The sequence below is a fragment of the Hippopotamus amphibius genome, unplaced genomic scaffold, assembly GCF_030028045.1.
Source record: "Hippopotamus amphibius kiboko isolate mHipAmp2 unplaced genomic scaffold, mHipAmp2.hap2 scaffold_151, whole genome shotgun sequence".
NCBI classification, from domain to species: Eukaryota; Metazoa; Chordata; class Mammalia; order Artiodactyla; family Hippopotamidae; genus Hippopotamus; species Hippopotamus amphibius.
The window spans coordinates 105629-121885 of record NW_026648303.1 but is presented as its reverse complement, the minus strand read 5'-3'; the positions used below and the strand labels follow the sequence as shown (position 1 = coordinate 121885).

The following is a 16257-nucleotide window of genomic DNA, read 5'->3' as shown; positions in this document are numbered from 1 at the left end:
TCAGCCATAAAAAAAAAACAAAATAATGCCATTTGCAGCAACATGATACAACTAGAGATTATCATACTTAGTGAAGTAAGTCAGAAAGAAAGATCAATACCATATGAAGTCACTTATATGTGGAATCGAAAAGAGGACACAGGGAATTCCTTGGTGGTCCAGTGATTACGACTCCATGCTTCCAGTGCAGGGGCCCAGGTGTGACCCTGATCAGAGAACTGGGATCCTACAAGAGGCACCATGTGGCCAAAAAAAAAAAAAAAAGATGACACAAGTGAACCTGTCTATGAAACAGAAACAGAGTCGTGGGCATAGAGAACAGACTTGCGGTTGCCGAGGGGGAGAAAGTAGGAGAAATGTAATGTATTATACACGGAAAAGATAAACAACAACGTCCTACTGTAAAGTGCAGAGAACTATATTCAGTATCCTGTGGTAAATCATAATGGAAAAGAACTTAAAAGAATGTTTAAAAAAAAGAATGTATGTTATGTGTATAACTGAGTCAATTTTTGTAGAGCAGAAATTAATACAACATTGTAAATCAATAATACTTCAAAATAAACAGTTATAAATCAAGGAAACAAATTAAAAAAACAGAAAATACCCCCCTAAAAAGATCCATGTCTAATACTTGTGAATATTTTACTATACATGACAAGAGAGATTTTTTAACAGTGATTAAGACTCTTGCTATGGGGAGAATATCCTAGATAATCAGTGTGGGCCTCATATAAGCTTATAATAAGGAGGCAGGAAAGCCAAAGTTAGAGGACAACTGACAATGGAAGCAAGACAGGAAGATGGAAACCATGAGAACATGAGGATAGACAGTCTCAAGAATTTGGAGGAGCAATGATCAGAGCCTCCAGAAGAACTGAAGCCCAACTGACTCCTTCATTTTCGTCCAGGGACACCATTTTTGGTCCTTTGACATCCAGATTTATAAGATAATAAAACTGTCATTTTAAGCCAAGAAATGTTTGATAATTTATTACAGCAGCCTTAGGTAACTAATATAACATGACTATGTCATTGGAAAAATCCCAGGGACTTGAAACAATGTTTTACTTTCTTCTTAAACTCAATGCTCATTGTGTGTTGGGAGCTCTGCACGTCGCTGTCACTCATGTATCCATGTTGCTGGAGCCCACCCCATCATGAGTATCTGGATCTCTGGGGAAGAGGGACGTTGGTCCATAAAGGTTCTTGCAGTTACATGAATAACCTACAAATTCATCCATCAGTTCTCCTCACAACTCAGTGTCTAAAAAATGCATGTGGTCCCACCTAATGCACAGGCCAGAAGTGCAACAGTTTGTGAGGCCACAAAGTGAAGAGTCAGAAGTATTTGGTGAAATATGAGACTTCCAGAGAGGGCCAAGTACTCAAACCCATTCTTTGCCACATAATTAAGCTCTCTGAGCCTCAGTTCCTCTCTTATATTAGAGGTTGTATCAGTGTCTAATGCTACAGGCTCATTGTTCAGGTTACATGCAATGGACAAGCAATGGGCTGAGTTCAAGGCTGGCTCAAGGGCACTCAGTCAGTGAAGGTCATTGTTGATAAACACTTGAGAAAACCTACAGGATCACATAAGGATGAATGAATAACTGGATTGTGTTTCCCTCCAGGAGTGGCAGGTGAGGACGAGCTGCAAGTGATTCAGCCTGAGAGGTCAGTGTCAGTTGCAGCAGGAGAGACGGCCACGCTGCGCTGCACCATTACCTCCCTGCTCCCCGTGGGGCCCGTCGCGTGGTTCAGGGGAACTGGGCCAGGATGGGAGTTAATCTACAGTCAACAAGGAGGCCTCTTCCCCCGAGCAGCAACTGTTTCAGATACTACAAGGAGAAACAACACGGACTTTTCCATCCGCATCAGTAACATCACCCCAGCAGACACTGGTGTTTACTACTGTGTGAAGTTCAAGAAAGGAGACCCTAACGACACGGAGGTTAAGTCCGGACCAGGCACTCATCTCACTGTGAGTGGTGAGTATGTCCTGGGTGTCCTTTGTCCCCTGGTCTCTCACAACAAGGGAACAACAATGCCCTCCACTCTTTGAGAAAAAAAAACAAAACAAAACAAAAAAAAAACTTCAGGGGCAGCATTGGGTGCTTATATTATGATCTGGACATGATCTGATGTCACTCCCTTCTACAGATCAGGGAAGTTGAGGCCTGTGGGGGTCATGCTATTTGCTGAAGGGCCCATGGCTGTTAAAAGGGGGGAAAAGTCTAGAAAGCAGTTTGCCCGGCTCCTTATCCCTTGTCTTTTCAATCCCATCCAGCCCTTTGACTCCAGGGATGGGGGAGCTGAAAGTCTGAGTGCCTTGCCCTGTCACAGGCCAGACCTCATCTCCTGCTTCCAGAGAGTGCTCCCCTCAGTGTGGCTGAGTCTTCTCTCTATTCAGCATGTATTGAGCACCTACTGTGTCCCAGGCCCTGCTCTGCATGCTGTGGAAGCAGCAGTGAACAAAGCAGACCAGGGCTCTCCTCTCCTGAAGCTTATGTCCTCATCCCTTCCCAAGAGGAGAAATCCATCCAGGCAGGGAGGGAAGAATGAGTTTCTTTATTTCCTCTTCAGAACCATCACCCTGAGAAGAATTTCCCAGAGGCATAGGTTTCAGCATTTACTCTGCTGGCTCTGCTTGAAGGAGATGCCTGGAGGTTTGGTGTCTCCTGGGCATCTGTTGAGAAAACCCTCCTGTGATTCAGGGACTGACTCACAGTCACTGAAGGCTCCAAGCAGAGCTGTGTCATCTCAGAGTGTCCCTCCCAGGGAAGAGGTTCCCCATGTGGGTGACTTAGGGGCAGCCCCACTGAGGTAGCAAAGGTTCATTTAGAGTTTTCTCATAAAGACCGTGGATCCTCTTTCTAACTCCTGAAACCTGGGCTGTCAGCACCGGAAGGACCTGTAGACACTATCCTCCCAAACCCTCCATGTACAAATGGGGGCCTGAGGCCAAGAGGTGACAGGGGCCCAGGGCACAGTCCCATGGTCAGTGAGTGAGGAGATTCGTCCAGAACCAAGTCTGATTCCAGGCAAAGCGCCTTCTTGCACCAGCATTGGAACTGGTTTCATGGAAGAGCCTGGCACATAGAAGTTCCAAAATAAAAATCCTTGAAATAACCATTGAGCAGACAATTTTCATTGCTTTCCCAAAGGTTCAGACTGCTCCTTGCATTCAGACCCTGAGTCCTGAGGTGACTGGAAACCTCTCCCTACTTTCAGCCATGTGATCCCAAATCCCTCACTCTGCATCAGCAGCTAGAGCTGCCCAGTGATTCAACAGCTACTTCACATTCAGCCTATGGAGACAAAATCGTTCATTTTACAGTCTCCTGTTAACCAATACTCAGTTTTTCCTAATCTTCAAACAGCGCTGCAGTGGAGAACCTTTCCACATGTCACTCTCCTCTCGGAGGAAATATCCACTGCAAGTGGCATTGCTAGATCAGAGAGTATGTGTATTTTATTTGTGTGATCATATTGCCTACTTTCCCTCCTAGTCATGGTGGCAAATGAAGTTCCCCAAACTCCAGGCATCAGCAGTGAAGGTGGACTTATCTTGATTTTGCAGCTATTACTAAACTTCCCAGATGGTGGGTCCCTTGCCCCGCCAATCACGGGTCGTAGGTGGCTCCCCCGCCACTCAGACCTGCTGCCTCCCTGGAGGCTGCTCACCCTCTTCCCCAGGCCGCCTGCCCTGATGATTCCCTGGAGGAGAAAGGAGGGAGGGGAGGGGCCAGGGAGCAGCAGCCTGTCAGATGCTGAATCTTCCTCATGGCTTTCACTCCTTATAACCAGGGCTCTGAGGGAGGGGATCATCTGTTGTCTTTTTCAGATGAGGACACTGAGGCTCAGAGAGGAGACCTGATTTGTGAGCCAGTAGGGGAGCCAAGATTGAACCCCAAGTACAATGACTCACAGCCCTGCTCTCTGCACACCCTACGGTGCTTGTCAAAGTGTGGGGAAAACTCCAGCCCTGTCCTCTTAAAATTTTATATTGTTCTTTTCTTTAGCAAAAAGCATTTCAAAAAGTCCCATGAAGGAGGCAAGTCTCGCTTTGCAACAGATCAGATACTGCAGTGTCTCCTGATGTGCTGAATGTTGGGAAGAGACAGGGCTCAGCACACGTAAAAGCATCAGGAGTGTTTCTCCCCCTTGTTGTGATGTGGACCCTTCACTGTGGGGGCAGCTCTGGGAAGGGTAGTGTGGACAGAGCGGAGAGGGGCCACTGCAATCCCCGCAGCAGGTGCTCCCCCATTCCTGGCTCTGCAGACTGAGGATGAGGAGGGGGAGGTGTTCCCTAGAGGGTGCTGGAGGCCCCATGTGAGCAAGAGTTCTTATTCTAGACTCACATATCAGGAGCCCTGTGGCTACAGCATCCCCAGGCCTGGGCACTTGGATGCTACTCCTCCCTGTAGTTGCTTGAAGTCGAAATCTCAGAGGCAAAAGGGGAGGGTGGAGGTCAGTGTAGAGGCTTGTGAAGGTGGGGTGCTTGCTCTGCTGATGGACATGAAAGCTTGGAGATGACAAGAAATACTTCTGGGACACAATGAGGGGAGGGTGAGGACTCAGCCCCTTCAATTCTCTGAGCCTCAGTTTTCTCATCTGTAAAGTGGCGATAATCATGGTCTCCTTTGAGGAGAATTGGAAGAATTTGAGGTGCTCTGCCTAGGTGCACAGAGTATAGAACCTTAAATCGCGGTGTTATTTCAAGGCTGTGACCCAGTGCCCTGTATTGGGCCCCATTTCCTCACCTGTAGAAAGTGGATAATCACACCAATCTTTGCAGGGTGTCCTGAGGGTACAATGACCTGGTGACAGGACAGCCCCTCAGTGGGGGATGCTGCTGGCCTCCCAGGCTCTGTGGCCCTGAGCAAGTCTCAGTTCCCTCTGTCCTCAGTTTCCCCATCTGTGAAATGGTGGTAATCCCACTACCTTTCAGGGGTCTGTGCTGACTGGAGAGGATCTAGAAAGCCCTGCATATGGTGGGTTAGGGTGTTACTCAGTGGTTGAGAGCACAGCGCACAGTGGTTGAGAGCCTGGGCCGAGCCCCCCTGCCAGAGCCCCCATGCCAGCTCTGCACTGTCCTGGCTCTGGGACCTCTGACGAGTCCCTCCCCACATTGGGGTTCGGTGTCCGCGTGCAGCAATGACAGCAGCGCCCTCAGAGAGCCGCTGCAGGGACTGAGTGAGGGATGCATGTCATGAGCTTAGAGCAGAGCCTGGCACGTGGTACATGTTCCACCCACGTGAGCTCTTCTCACAGGACCTTGGACGGGTCACTTTCCCTCCCGGACTAAGTCTAACTGGGGTTGGGGTGGGGCTGCGTGCCTACCAACCTTGCCTGCTCTTTGAAACCATCTGGGGAACCTCCAAAAGCTCCCCAGACCCTGGCTCTACCCTAGAAATTCGGATTCAATTGGTCAGATGAAGTTTTAACTCCTGCAGAGGGTGCTGGTGCCCAGCCAGGGCAGAGGAGCCCTGAGCTACGTGTTCTCTGAGGTCACAGAGGGAAAGCTGTGGTTTTCCCTGGCCAAGGTGGGTCCCCTATAGAGCCTGGGTTGGAAGAACAGCTCTCCCAGGTGTGGGTGCTTCAGAATAGCCTGTGAAGGTGACAGCTCTTAGGAGGCCCAAGAAAGTCAGGCCTAGTCGATTGGCGGGGACACAACCCACCTCCAACAGAGCTCACCTGGGCTGAGCAGGGCTTCCTGCCCACTCAGAACACCCTGAGCAGACCCAGGATTCATTGCTGGGGAAACCTTCCCATCTTTGAACTCACCTGAGTCTAAAGAGGTGCTGGTATCTCTGCAAACACTTCCTGCCCAGCCCAGAGCCCTCCTGCCTCAACAGCCACAGTGACACTGACAACATTTGTCCTTCCTCCTTTCAAAATGCTTCCAGCTCCTGGAAGAGCTGATCTGCAGAGAAATGCCTGTGATGTCCTGTGTGTTTTGAAAGCCAATTCCCCAAACTTGTTTCCTGAGGGGATTATTTTTAAAAATGGAAACAGATTCATAATTTGGTGTTTGTACTGTTTTTACATGTAGATGTTTGCATGGCAGCTGCACGGAGCAGGATTTGAGACTCTTTTTGGTGTTTCTATTGTGCTTTTGTTTTGCTTTCTTACTGTCTAAAAAATAAATAGGTAATTTCAGAAGTAGAATGGCCAGATCTTATGATAACAATCATGGCTGTCATTGATTAAGCACCTGCTATATGCAGGCTCTGGGCTTTACATACACCCTCATTCATCTTACCAAGTGGTGCTTGTATGCATTGTGTCCAGAAAGAGACAGTGAGGCTCAAGGATAACAAACAGTGATGCTAAAATCAATCAGTCCTGTGTGCAGTGAGACGGGCTCTGACCTTTACTCACTGGGTGTCCTTGGCCAGCTGCGTCCTCCCTGAGCCACATCCCATAAATGGGGCCACTCTCAAGCCTGCCTCTCAGGGCTGGTGGGGGGATTAAAGAGCTGAGGGTGATGGAGAAATGAGGCGATCTTTAGGCTGGGAAGAAACTCTGGACAAGTAGTAACTGATCACAGCACCTTGTCCCTTTAGGGGTGTCCAGGATGCTGCTGTTTCTATGCCTTGAAATATTAAGGTAACTCTTTACTGTGTCCTCCAATGTTTGAGGAGTTTTAGGAAGCAGGTTAAATATTTACAAATGCAAATGTTTGTAATATTTGCTGCCTGCCTCCTTTTACAGGAGTTGTTGGATAACAATGAACAATTTGGAGATAGGACAGGACCCTTCTACAGGGAGAAACTGCCCTCACATTTGATTTGCTGATTTGTGTGCTTCTGGGTGCTTTGTAGGCCTGGGTCTGTGTCTCTACGGATTAACAGCAATTAAGAAATCAACCACCACTGGTCTCTCACCACTCAGTGATCTTTCTTTTCAACACAAAACTGAACCAAGAGAAGAACACAAACTCAGAAAAACATCCATTCACCCCCTTTCTTTGAACTTGAGGGATTGATATCTTAGTCCTACTGGAATATTCATGGAAAGAATGAAACTGATGAAGTAAATTCATAAATACCTGAAGGGAGACCTCTGGATATGCATTCTGGGTTAAAGAGAGATCTGTGTTCCTTTGGGTTTGTGAATCATCTTGTGTTTTACTCACAGTAAGAATGCTTCCACTGCCTGATTTAACCCTCGTTGCAGCCCTGGGCAGCATAATGCCTGCTTTTCCCTTTCATGGATGAGGAGCTGGGAGGTGCCACAGCCACACCTCCCGTTGTATGGCCAGCCTGGTTCAGCTTCCATGGTGATCCCACTATGACCCTGCTTCCCGTGCATGTACTTTTGTAAGTGGTTTTCTTAAGTCAGTTAAGATTCCTAGGGGAGCCCAGCCAGGAATAGTTAATAGGAGAGTTCATCCAATCAGTACCACTGTTCCTGTGCCCGGATTGGCTGGAAAATCACCTGGCAGAGGAACAAAGGTGGATTTTGACCTCAGGCCTGGAATTTCATGTGGACCCTACCCCTGACTCAGACTCACCTCTGGGAACCTCTGTGTTTCCCCCTATGATGAGAATGAAGACATTGCAATCCCAGAAATATTTGAAGAATTTACAAATAATATGTCTGCAAGCTCTTAACATTGTCACAAGCTTTTCCTTAGTGACGGTCAGCACAATCATGTTCCTTGTTTATAAACGTTCCTTTTGTAGCCAAGCCTTCTCCTCCCATGGTATCAGGCCCTGCCGTGAGGGCCTCACCTGAGCAGACAGTGAGCTTCACCTGCACATCCCACGGCTTCTCCCCCAGAAACATCTCCCTGAAATGGTTCAAAAATGGCAATGAGCTCTCCGCCTCCCAGACCAACGTGGACCCAGAGGGAGACAGCGTTTCCTACAGCATCTCCAGCACAACCAGGGTGCTGCTGGCCCCGGGGGATGTCCACTCCCAGGTCATCTGCGAGGTGGCCCACGTCACCCTGCAGGGGGGCCCTCCTCTCCGTGGGACTGCCAAGCTGTCTGAGACCATTCGAGGTAGGTGCCCCTCACACCAGCCCAAGCCCACACCTGCCCCCAAGGCCCCAGCCTGCTCTTCCCCTCTGCTTTTTGCTCCAGGCTTTGAATTGCCTGGAATCTGCTTCCTGACAGTGCGGCCCAATGGCCAGCCTCCTAGATGAGCTGGTTACTCACTACGGATTGAATGCCAGCTTCCAGGTGGACATGTGCCAAGCACTGTGCTAAGCATTATTTCCTTTACTTTACCAAGAGCATCTCCAATTACTGAGCACCTACTACCAGCCAGGCCCTTATGTGCGTGCTGATTTCATTTATTTTGATGCAGTTGTTATGTTCCCACTGCATGCCAGGGGCTGATCTTGCTGATTGCAAACATTTTAACCCTAAATAGGAGCTAAGAGGTTTTGAGCACCTACTGTGTGCTTTGCAGTGCGCTTAGTGATTTCACTCATATGCAGTAGACCCTCCGTGTCTGAGCACCTGCTGCCTGCCTGGCTCTGTCCTGGGTGACTCCCTTGCTGTGCTGGGAGCTGTTATCCAGCCCCTCCCCTGTGAGCTGTCTGTTCCATAAGGTCAGAGCTTCTGCCTGTGCTGTTTCAGTTCCGCCCACCTTGGAGGTTACCCAACACCCCACAGCGGGGAACCAAGTGAACATCTCCTGCCACGTGAACAAGTTCTACCCTCAGCGCCTACTGCTGACTTGGACCGAGAACGGAAAAGTGTCCCAAACAGAAACAGCCACGACCCTCATAGAGAACAAGGACGGGACCTTTAACCGGACGAGCTGGCTCCTGGTGACCTCATCTGCCCACAGGGAGGCCGTGCTGCTCACCTGCCAGGTGGAGCATGACGGGCAGCCGGTGGTCACCAAAAACTATACCCTGGACCACTCTGCTCCCCAGAAGGAACAGGGCACCACCAATAAACCCCCTGGTGAGGCCTCCACTCCAACTCACACAGCTCTTTTTTTTTTTTTTTTAATATTAAAGGTAGTAATTCATGCTTATTATAGAACAATCTAGAAGCCAATAGATTTAAAATAGAACTTTAAAGTGAGTTTCCTTTTGCAAATTCCACACCGCCAAGAATGACTCATGATAAAAGTCTGGTATATTCTTTATCGATCTTCTCACATAAATATCCATGAAGGAAAGTAGGGAAGGAGGGGGATCATCCTGTTCACAGTGTCCTGCTTCTTGCTTTCTTAACTAACAGTGATTATGTCCATCCTTCCCTGACCGCCCACCTCCCACCTCCTTGTTCTTTCTAGGCTCTGCCTAGTCTCTCTCCAGCCTGGACTTTTCCATCCATGTAAGTAACCTCACCCCAGTAGACTTCGGCACCTACTTCTCAGTGAAATTCTGGAAAGGGAGCCCTGACGACATGAAGTTTGAGTCTGGACCAGGCACCCAGAGGACCATGAGTGGTCAGTGCACAGGGCTCCTTTGTCCTCTGATTTGGGACAGTGGACCAGCAATGCTCACAACAGCTCACTGCACATTGACGCAATGCAGATCTCAGTTCAGCCGTGATCTCCCTTCCTGCTTCAACCAGCCAGAGGATTTGGAGTTTACGGAACGGACTCAGGAAGCAATGGGTGGGGGATGCTGTTGAAGATTTGTTTCCTTTAGTCCAGGTGATTGGGCTATACTAATCAAGGTGAATCTGAGGCCCTGAGGACAGGAACCACCAGCCTGTACAACAGATACATGCTACTTCGAGACAGGGTCCCCCTCAGCTGGGCATTGTGCCAAGGGCATGTCCCAAGAACAGTCTTCCTTTCTATAAATACAACATGTCTTGCAGGTTCTCATGTCACATCAAGAGAGGGTTGAGTCAGGTTTCCAGGAATCTTTACTCCAAAAGACCTTTCAAAGTCCCACGTTCCTTCCAACATGCTATCCTCATCTGCTGGGTCAACGCTGGGTCACTGAGTGTCTGTGTCCCTGCCTCCTGGAAGCCAAAGAGAGGACATGGAGAACAAACAACTTCCCTTAAACAAGAAGGGTAGAGAAGTTGCAACATTGTGTGCATTTTAACTTAGCCCCCCATGGACAACCAGTTGTCAATGGAGTCCACAATTGTGTGGTCATATGGTTAAGGCCATAGATTTTCTGTAAAAGGAATACCCGTGCATACTAATATAATCAATAATAATTCCCTAATATCATTTAAAATGGAGTATAAATTCAAAATTTCCAAAATATCTTTTATTGTTGTTTTTGTGCACCAAAATTGTTTTTAATTCATCTGTTAAGTTCTTGGCAAAATTTTTCCATGACACCACCCGAGCCTTGAGAATCTTTTTTTTTTTTTTTGAAAAAGAATTTGAATTGTTTAAGACTACTCAGATTATTCATTTCATATTGTATGAGCTGTGATAGGTTGTGATATTTGAGATATTTTTTCCATTGTCTCTAAGTTGTCAAATTTCTGCCTGTACAGTTGTTCATACCATTCCCTTATTATCCTTTTGATGTCTGCAGTGTCTGTAATGATGTCCTCTGTTTCATTTCTGATACTGGAAATATGTCATTCCTCCTTTTTTCTTTGTCAGTTGTACTAGAAAATTTTCAAATTTAGTGGTCTTTTAAAAGAACCCACTCTTTCTGTTTCAGTTTTTTTCTCTACTCTTTCTGTTTATAATTTCACGGATTTTTCTCCTTTATTATTTCCTTCCCTCTGCTTGCTTTGGGTTTATTTTGCTCCTCCTTTTCTCAATTCTTGGGGCAGGAACTTCAATTATTGATTTAGGCTTTTTCTTTTTTCTAGTGCCACACTTGGGTCTCCTGCGCTTGGGCAATTAGGAGAGTGGACCTGGGTGCCTGACTGCTGCGTTCTTTCTCCAGTACTCAGGTCTCTAGCTAGTCTGCCTTCTCTTCCACCTCAGAGTCCTGCTATGTTTGTCCTTTGTGTTATTTCTAGGGTTCACGTTGTGCTGAACATTGTAAGTGGGAGAGAAGATTTCATGCCATCTTGTCTGGAGAGGCTCAGAAATACTTTGTAATCTTCCATCTCCTGCTGGGGCTCAGGCCATGGCTGTTATGTCTGGGCGCTGCAGAGTGCCTGACCCAGCATGCCTGCTGCTGTACAATGGCTGAAAATGTTTCCAGAGGCATCTAGGCTGTGGCATTGAGCAAAGTGTAAGGCGACCTATGTGACCCTGCTGCCTGGTGTGTCGGAGGGCTCTAGCCACCTCAGTCCTGGGTCCAGTTGATCTGGTGTGAGGATGTATATCAGACTACTTTTTTTTTTAATGATACTGGGGTATTTTACCATACTTATAATCTAGTGGACCTCTTTTCTCTCAGTATGGCATAATCCAATATGTTAACAGAGTTTTTGGTTGGTAGGTTGGTTTTTCTTTTTTCCCCCAAGGAGTGTTTTTGAGTTTTCTTTTCTTTTCATTTTTTTAAGCTCTTTATTGGAATATAATTGCTTTACAATCTTGTACCAGTTTTTGAGGTACACTAAAGTGAATCAGCTGTATTTATACCTATATCCCCATATCCCCTCCCTCCTGAGACTCCCTCCCACTCTCCCTGTCCTGGCCCTCTAAGGCATCTCCCATCATCAAGTTGATCTCCCTTTGTTATATAGCAACTTCCCACTAGCTATCTATTTTACAGTTGGTAGTGTATCTATGTCTATGCTACTCTCTCACTTCATCCCAGCTTCCCCTTCACCCCACCCCCCAACCCTGTGTCCTCCAGTTCATTCTCTGTATCTGGATCCTTATTCTTACCCTGTAACTGGGCCCATCAGTATCATTTTTGTAGATTCCGTATATATGAGTTAGCATACGCTATTTGTTTTCCTCTTTCTGGCTTACTTCACTCAGTATGACAGACTCTAGATCTATCCACCTCATCACATATAGTTCAGTTTCATTCCTTTTTGTGGCTGAGTAATATTACATTGTATATATGTGCCACATCTTTATCCATCAATCTGCTGATGGTTCTTTAGTTTGCTTCCGTGTCCTGGCTATTGTAAATAGTGCTGCAATGAACATTCTGGTCCATGTTTCTTTTTGGATTATGGTTTTCTCTGGGTATATGCCCAGGAGTGGGATTACTGGGTCATATGGTAGAGCTATTTTTAGTTTTCTAAGGTACCTGCAAACTGTTTTCCATAGTGGCTGTACCAACTTACATTCCCACCAACAGTGCAGGAGGGTTCCCTGTTCTCCACACCCTCTCTAACCTTAGCTTTTTCTAGATTTTTTGATGATGGCCATTCTGACCGGTGTGAGGTGATACCTCATTGTGGCTTTGACTTGCATTTCTCTGATGATTAGTGATGTTGAGCACCTTTTCATGTGGTTGTTAGCCATCTGTATGTCTTCTTTGGAGAACTGTCTATTTAGGTGTTCTGCCCATTTGTGGATTGGGTTATTTGCTTTTTTGGTATTAAGCTGCATGAGCTGTTTGTATATTTGGAGATTAATCCTTTATCCGTTGCTTCATTGGCAAGTATTTTCTCCCATTCTGAGGGTTGTCTTCTTCTCTTGTTTATGGTTTCTTTGGCTGTGCAAAATCTTTTAAGTCTCATGAGGTCCCATTTGTTTATTGTTGATTTTATTTCTGTTATTCTAGCAGGTGGGTCAAAAAGGATCTTGCTTTGATATATGTCATAAAGTGTTCTGCCTATGTTTCCCTCTAGAAGTTTTATTGTGTCTGGCCTTGCATTTAGGTCTTTAATCCGTTTTGAGTTTATTTTTGCATATGGTGTTAGGAAGTGTCCTAATTTCATTCTATTACATGTAGCTGTCCAATGTTCCCAGCACCGCTTATTGAACAGGCTGTCATTTTTCCATTGTATATTCTTGCCTCCTTTGTCAAAGATAAGGTGTCCATATATGCTTGGGTTTACCTCTGGGTTCTCTATTCTGTTCCATTGATCTTCCTTTGTATTTTTGTGCCAGTAGGTAGGTTGGTTTTGTTAGTGGGAGAAAGGTTCTGAGTCCTCTAATTTTTGGGTTCTCCTTTGTATTTCAGGAACCTAAATCCCTTCCCCCTGCGTTTTTCTTTTTCCCTTCACCACTTAATTGCCAAACGGCATTTCTTCCCTCTTTCTGCCTCTTCTAACAAGAAGTTTTGCTGTGTAAATTGTGCCTGTCCATTTATTCACATCTGTCCTCCATAATTAGGTTCGTATACTCATTGTAAATAATTACCATGTTTAGTGATTTAATAAAAGACACATGCATTATCATACAGTTGGAGAGGTCAGAGGTCTACAATGGGTGGCTGGGCTGTGTTCCTCCTGCAGGTTCTGGAGGGGAATCCATTTCCTTGCCTTTTCCAGCTCCCAGAGGTGTCCACACTGCTTGACAGAGGGCCCTGCATTTCTCTGACCTCTGCTTCTAATGTCACTCTCCTTCTCCTACTGCCCTGCCATCATCTTTTACTTATAAGAATCTTTGTGATTTCATGGGCTCTGCTTGGAAAATCCAAGATAAGGTGCCATCTCAAGATGCTTAACTTGATCACTGCTGATCACCCCTTTTGACATGTGTGGTAATACATGCACAGATCTGAGGATTCTGTGCTTATGCTTTTAAGTCAAGTGTACATTGAAAGCCCTTCCTATTGCCCTGCGCACTGCACTGCAGGACACTTTTCCAATATTTTCAAAGCTTAGGGAAATGTAACACTGGTGGTGGTATTTACAAATAACTCTAGATTCCTGTCTTATCTGCCTTGTCTCTTTCTCCTGCAATTTCCTGGTGGCTGGTTGAGGATGGGATTGCTGCCTAGTGAGAGATTCTGCACTAGGATTTGCTGACTATTACCTGTCTCAGAATTATTTTTACCTCTGGCATTTTTACAGGACAAGACAGGCCGGGAATAGAGTGAGTGAGAATGAATGACCTTTATACCCTGATTTCTCCCTCTAGCTTGAGCCCAGGACAGGATGGAGGTCAAAGCCTCATATTGCTGCAGGCCCAGATGGCCTCAGATGAAGTAAGTGGAGGCCCGTGGGACTGGCTCCTGCGTGATCACTCTAATGATGTCTCCTGTCTCTTGATTTCCAGGCCCAGAACTGTCTTCTTCTCTCCTGGCAGCTCTCCTCCTAGGCCCCAAGGTTGTGCTGCTGGTCGGTGTCTCTGTCATCTGTGTCCACAGGAAGCATTGGGCCTGACTGTAAGATATGTGGGAGGGAGGGCAGGACAAGATCTGTCCTAGAAGACACAGGTCAGTAGGGAGGCCAACCAACAGGCCCCACAGGGTCAGGGCCCACGTGGAGTTAAGAGAAGGGAACACACTTCCCTCAATAACCTCTAAGAGGTTCTCAACTCCCCGGAGAAATGTGAGGTCCTATAGGAGGTGGGCTGCATCAGGGGTTTTCAAAGGTTGTCTTTTCAGGTTTCTGTGGAGGAAGTGGGCAGAGTGCTGAATGAGGAGCACCTGAGTAGGTGGAGACTGTTTCTAGATCACTTGAACTGTGGGGCTCCTTGAGGCAAAAGGAATCCACAATTCAGTGTAAAGTTGAGACGTCCTGGATTGGCTGTTCTGAGGGAGTTTCCTGCTCTGACCCTCCGTGTGCCAGAGTGGAAGGGCTGGGGAAGGGGCATCAGGACCTGGGGAGGACGCTGAGGGGACAGAGGACAGAGTGCTATCCCAGGGGCTGCCTATCATTTCAGGGCAGGCATCCCAGGAGGAGAACCCCTGGGTATGTGGGAGGCATGCAGGGAACAATTCCTGAGTGGTGAGCAGATAATGACATATGAACATGTTTCCCACAGGTCCTTCCTTCCTCCCTGCCAGGTGCCACCATAGTCTCTGCTGCCTCCTTCCCTCCCTGAGGGGCCCAGCCTAGGAGAAGGACCCAGCTGGGGGCTTCCACGACTCTGCTCCCAAACCCTCCCCTCCCCTCCATGGAGACATATCCGCTGCTCCTGAGCTGCTTCTTCTAGTCCTTGGAGGCCCCTGATTTGGGTCTTCACTTGTGGCCCTGGGCAGGGAAGTGGGAAGTAGCTCTGGACAGTGACTCACGACATCCCCCTGGAATGTGAGAAATAAGTCAAATCAACACGTCAGGATGTCACTCATCATCACCTTGGACCTGGCCATGAACCACACACACATGTCCCTATGCTAAGGAGTTAGTGTCTTCTGGATTCCTGCATTCACTTACTCCCCACCCCCCTTTGAGGTTCTCTATTTCTTCTTTAGTACAAATGATTCCCCAATTTTGTTTTAAAAAAATTATTCTCCTCCCTCATTGTCTAAATAGCCTGCTTGTTAAACCGAGAAATTAGTTTGAAATTAGAGCTGTCAAACCCATCTCTCTGTGATGGGAAGGGGTGTTTTTCTATCAGCTTGTATCCTTCCTAACCTTGCTGCTCACGGTAAACATACCATGTCCAGAAGCCTGGAGTCATCCTTGATTTCTCTTTCTGTTATAGCCCATATTCAATTCTGCCTTCAAAGTGGTTATGTCCAGTGGTGAGGTGGTAAATCTTTAACAATTGATTCTCCAAAAGAAAAAAAAAAAAGAAAGAAAGAAAGAAAGAGAGAAAGAAAAGCCTGACAATTTCTTGGTGTAAATACTCCCAAAGTAGTCACTTTCAAGTTACCCACATTTAAACAGCTAGCTTTCAAAATTCCTGAAAATGTAAATCCTGGTTCTCATGAGCTGGTCCAAGCCTCCTCCAGCACACCACTGGGTTGTATCCATAATCTACACATTCTCACACCCACTTCTACTGCCTGGTCCCAGCCACCATCATCTCTTTCTGCACCATTGCTATGATCTCTGACTGGCTTTCCTTTTTCAGCCTCAGTGATTGTTTGCTAATATAAGTCAAATCCTATCACTCTTCTGCTTCCTCTCCCCACGTGTCTGCATGGTTAACTCTCTCTTCTTTCCAGCGTCTGCTCAGATGTGACTTTATCAAAGGCACCGTTCATACACCATCCTGTATAAAATATCAATTCCTCTCTCACCCTGGCATTCCATGACCTCTTAACGTGCTTAATTTGTTTCCTGAGCACTTATTACCACCTGACATAGGCAGTTCTCGCTATGTATTGTAGAGAAAGACAAAAAAAAACTTACTGTGTACACTGAATCATGGACGGTAATCAATGGGAGAAATAATGTTTGTTCTGTGATCTTTAAAATTTGCTTTCAAAACATTAGAAACTCTCTTACTGTCCGCTTCAAATTTATAGAGAAAAAATAGCAAAACTAATAACATGTGGTTTGACAAATTAGAAAGACTGAGAGTTAAAGCAATTTATTTCTTTAT

At 46.5% G+C, this 16257-nt stretch overlaps 1 protein-coding gene across 1 annotated transcript in view; it reads left to right on the top strand.

Moving 5' to 3' along the window:
* Positions 1 to 14144, top strand: part of LOC130843084 (signal-regulatory protein beta-1-like) — a 52194-nt gene extending 38050 nt beyond the window's left edge. Inside the window, exons 6-9 of the mRNA XM_057719739.1 lie at positions 1635 to 1991; positions 7695 to 8015; positions 8598 to 8930; positions 14038 to 14144. Of these exons, the coding sequence (XP_057575722.1) occupies positions 1635 to 1991; positions 7695 to 8015; positions 8598 to 8930; positions 14038 to 14144 (1118 nt within the window). The remainder of the gene's footprint in view (positions 1 to 1634; positions 1992 to 7694; positions 8016 to 8597; positions 8931 to 14037) is intronic.
* Positions 14145 to 16257: the final 2113 nt, after the last annotated feature.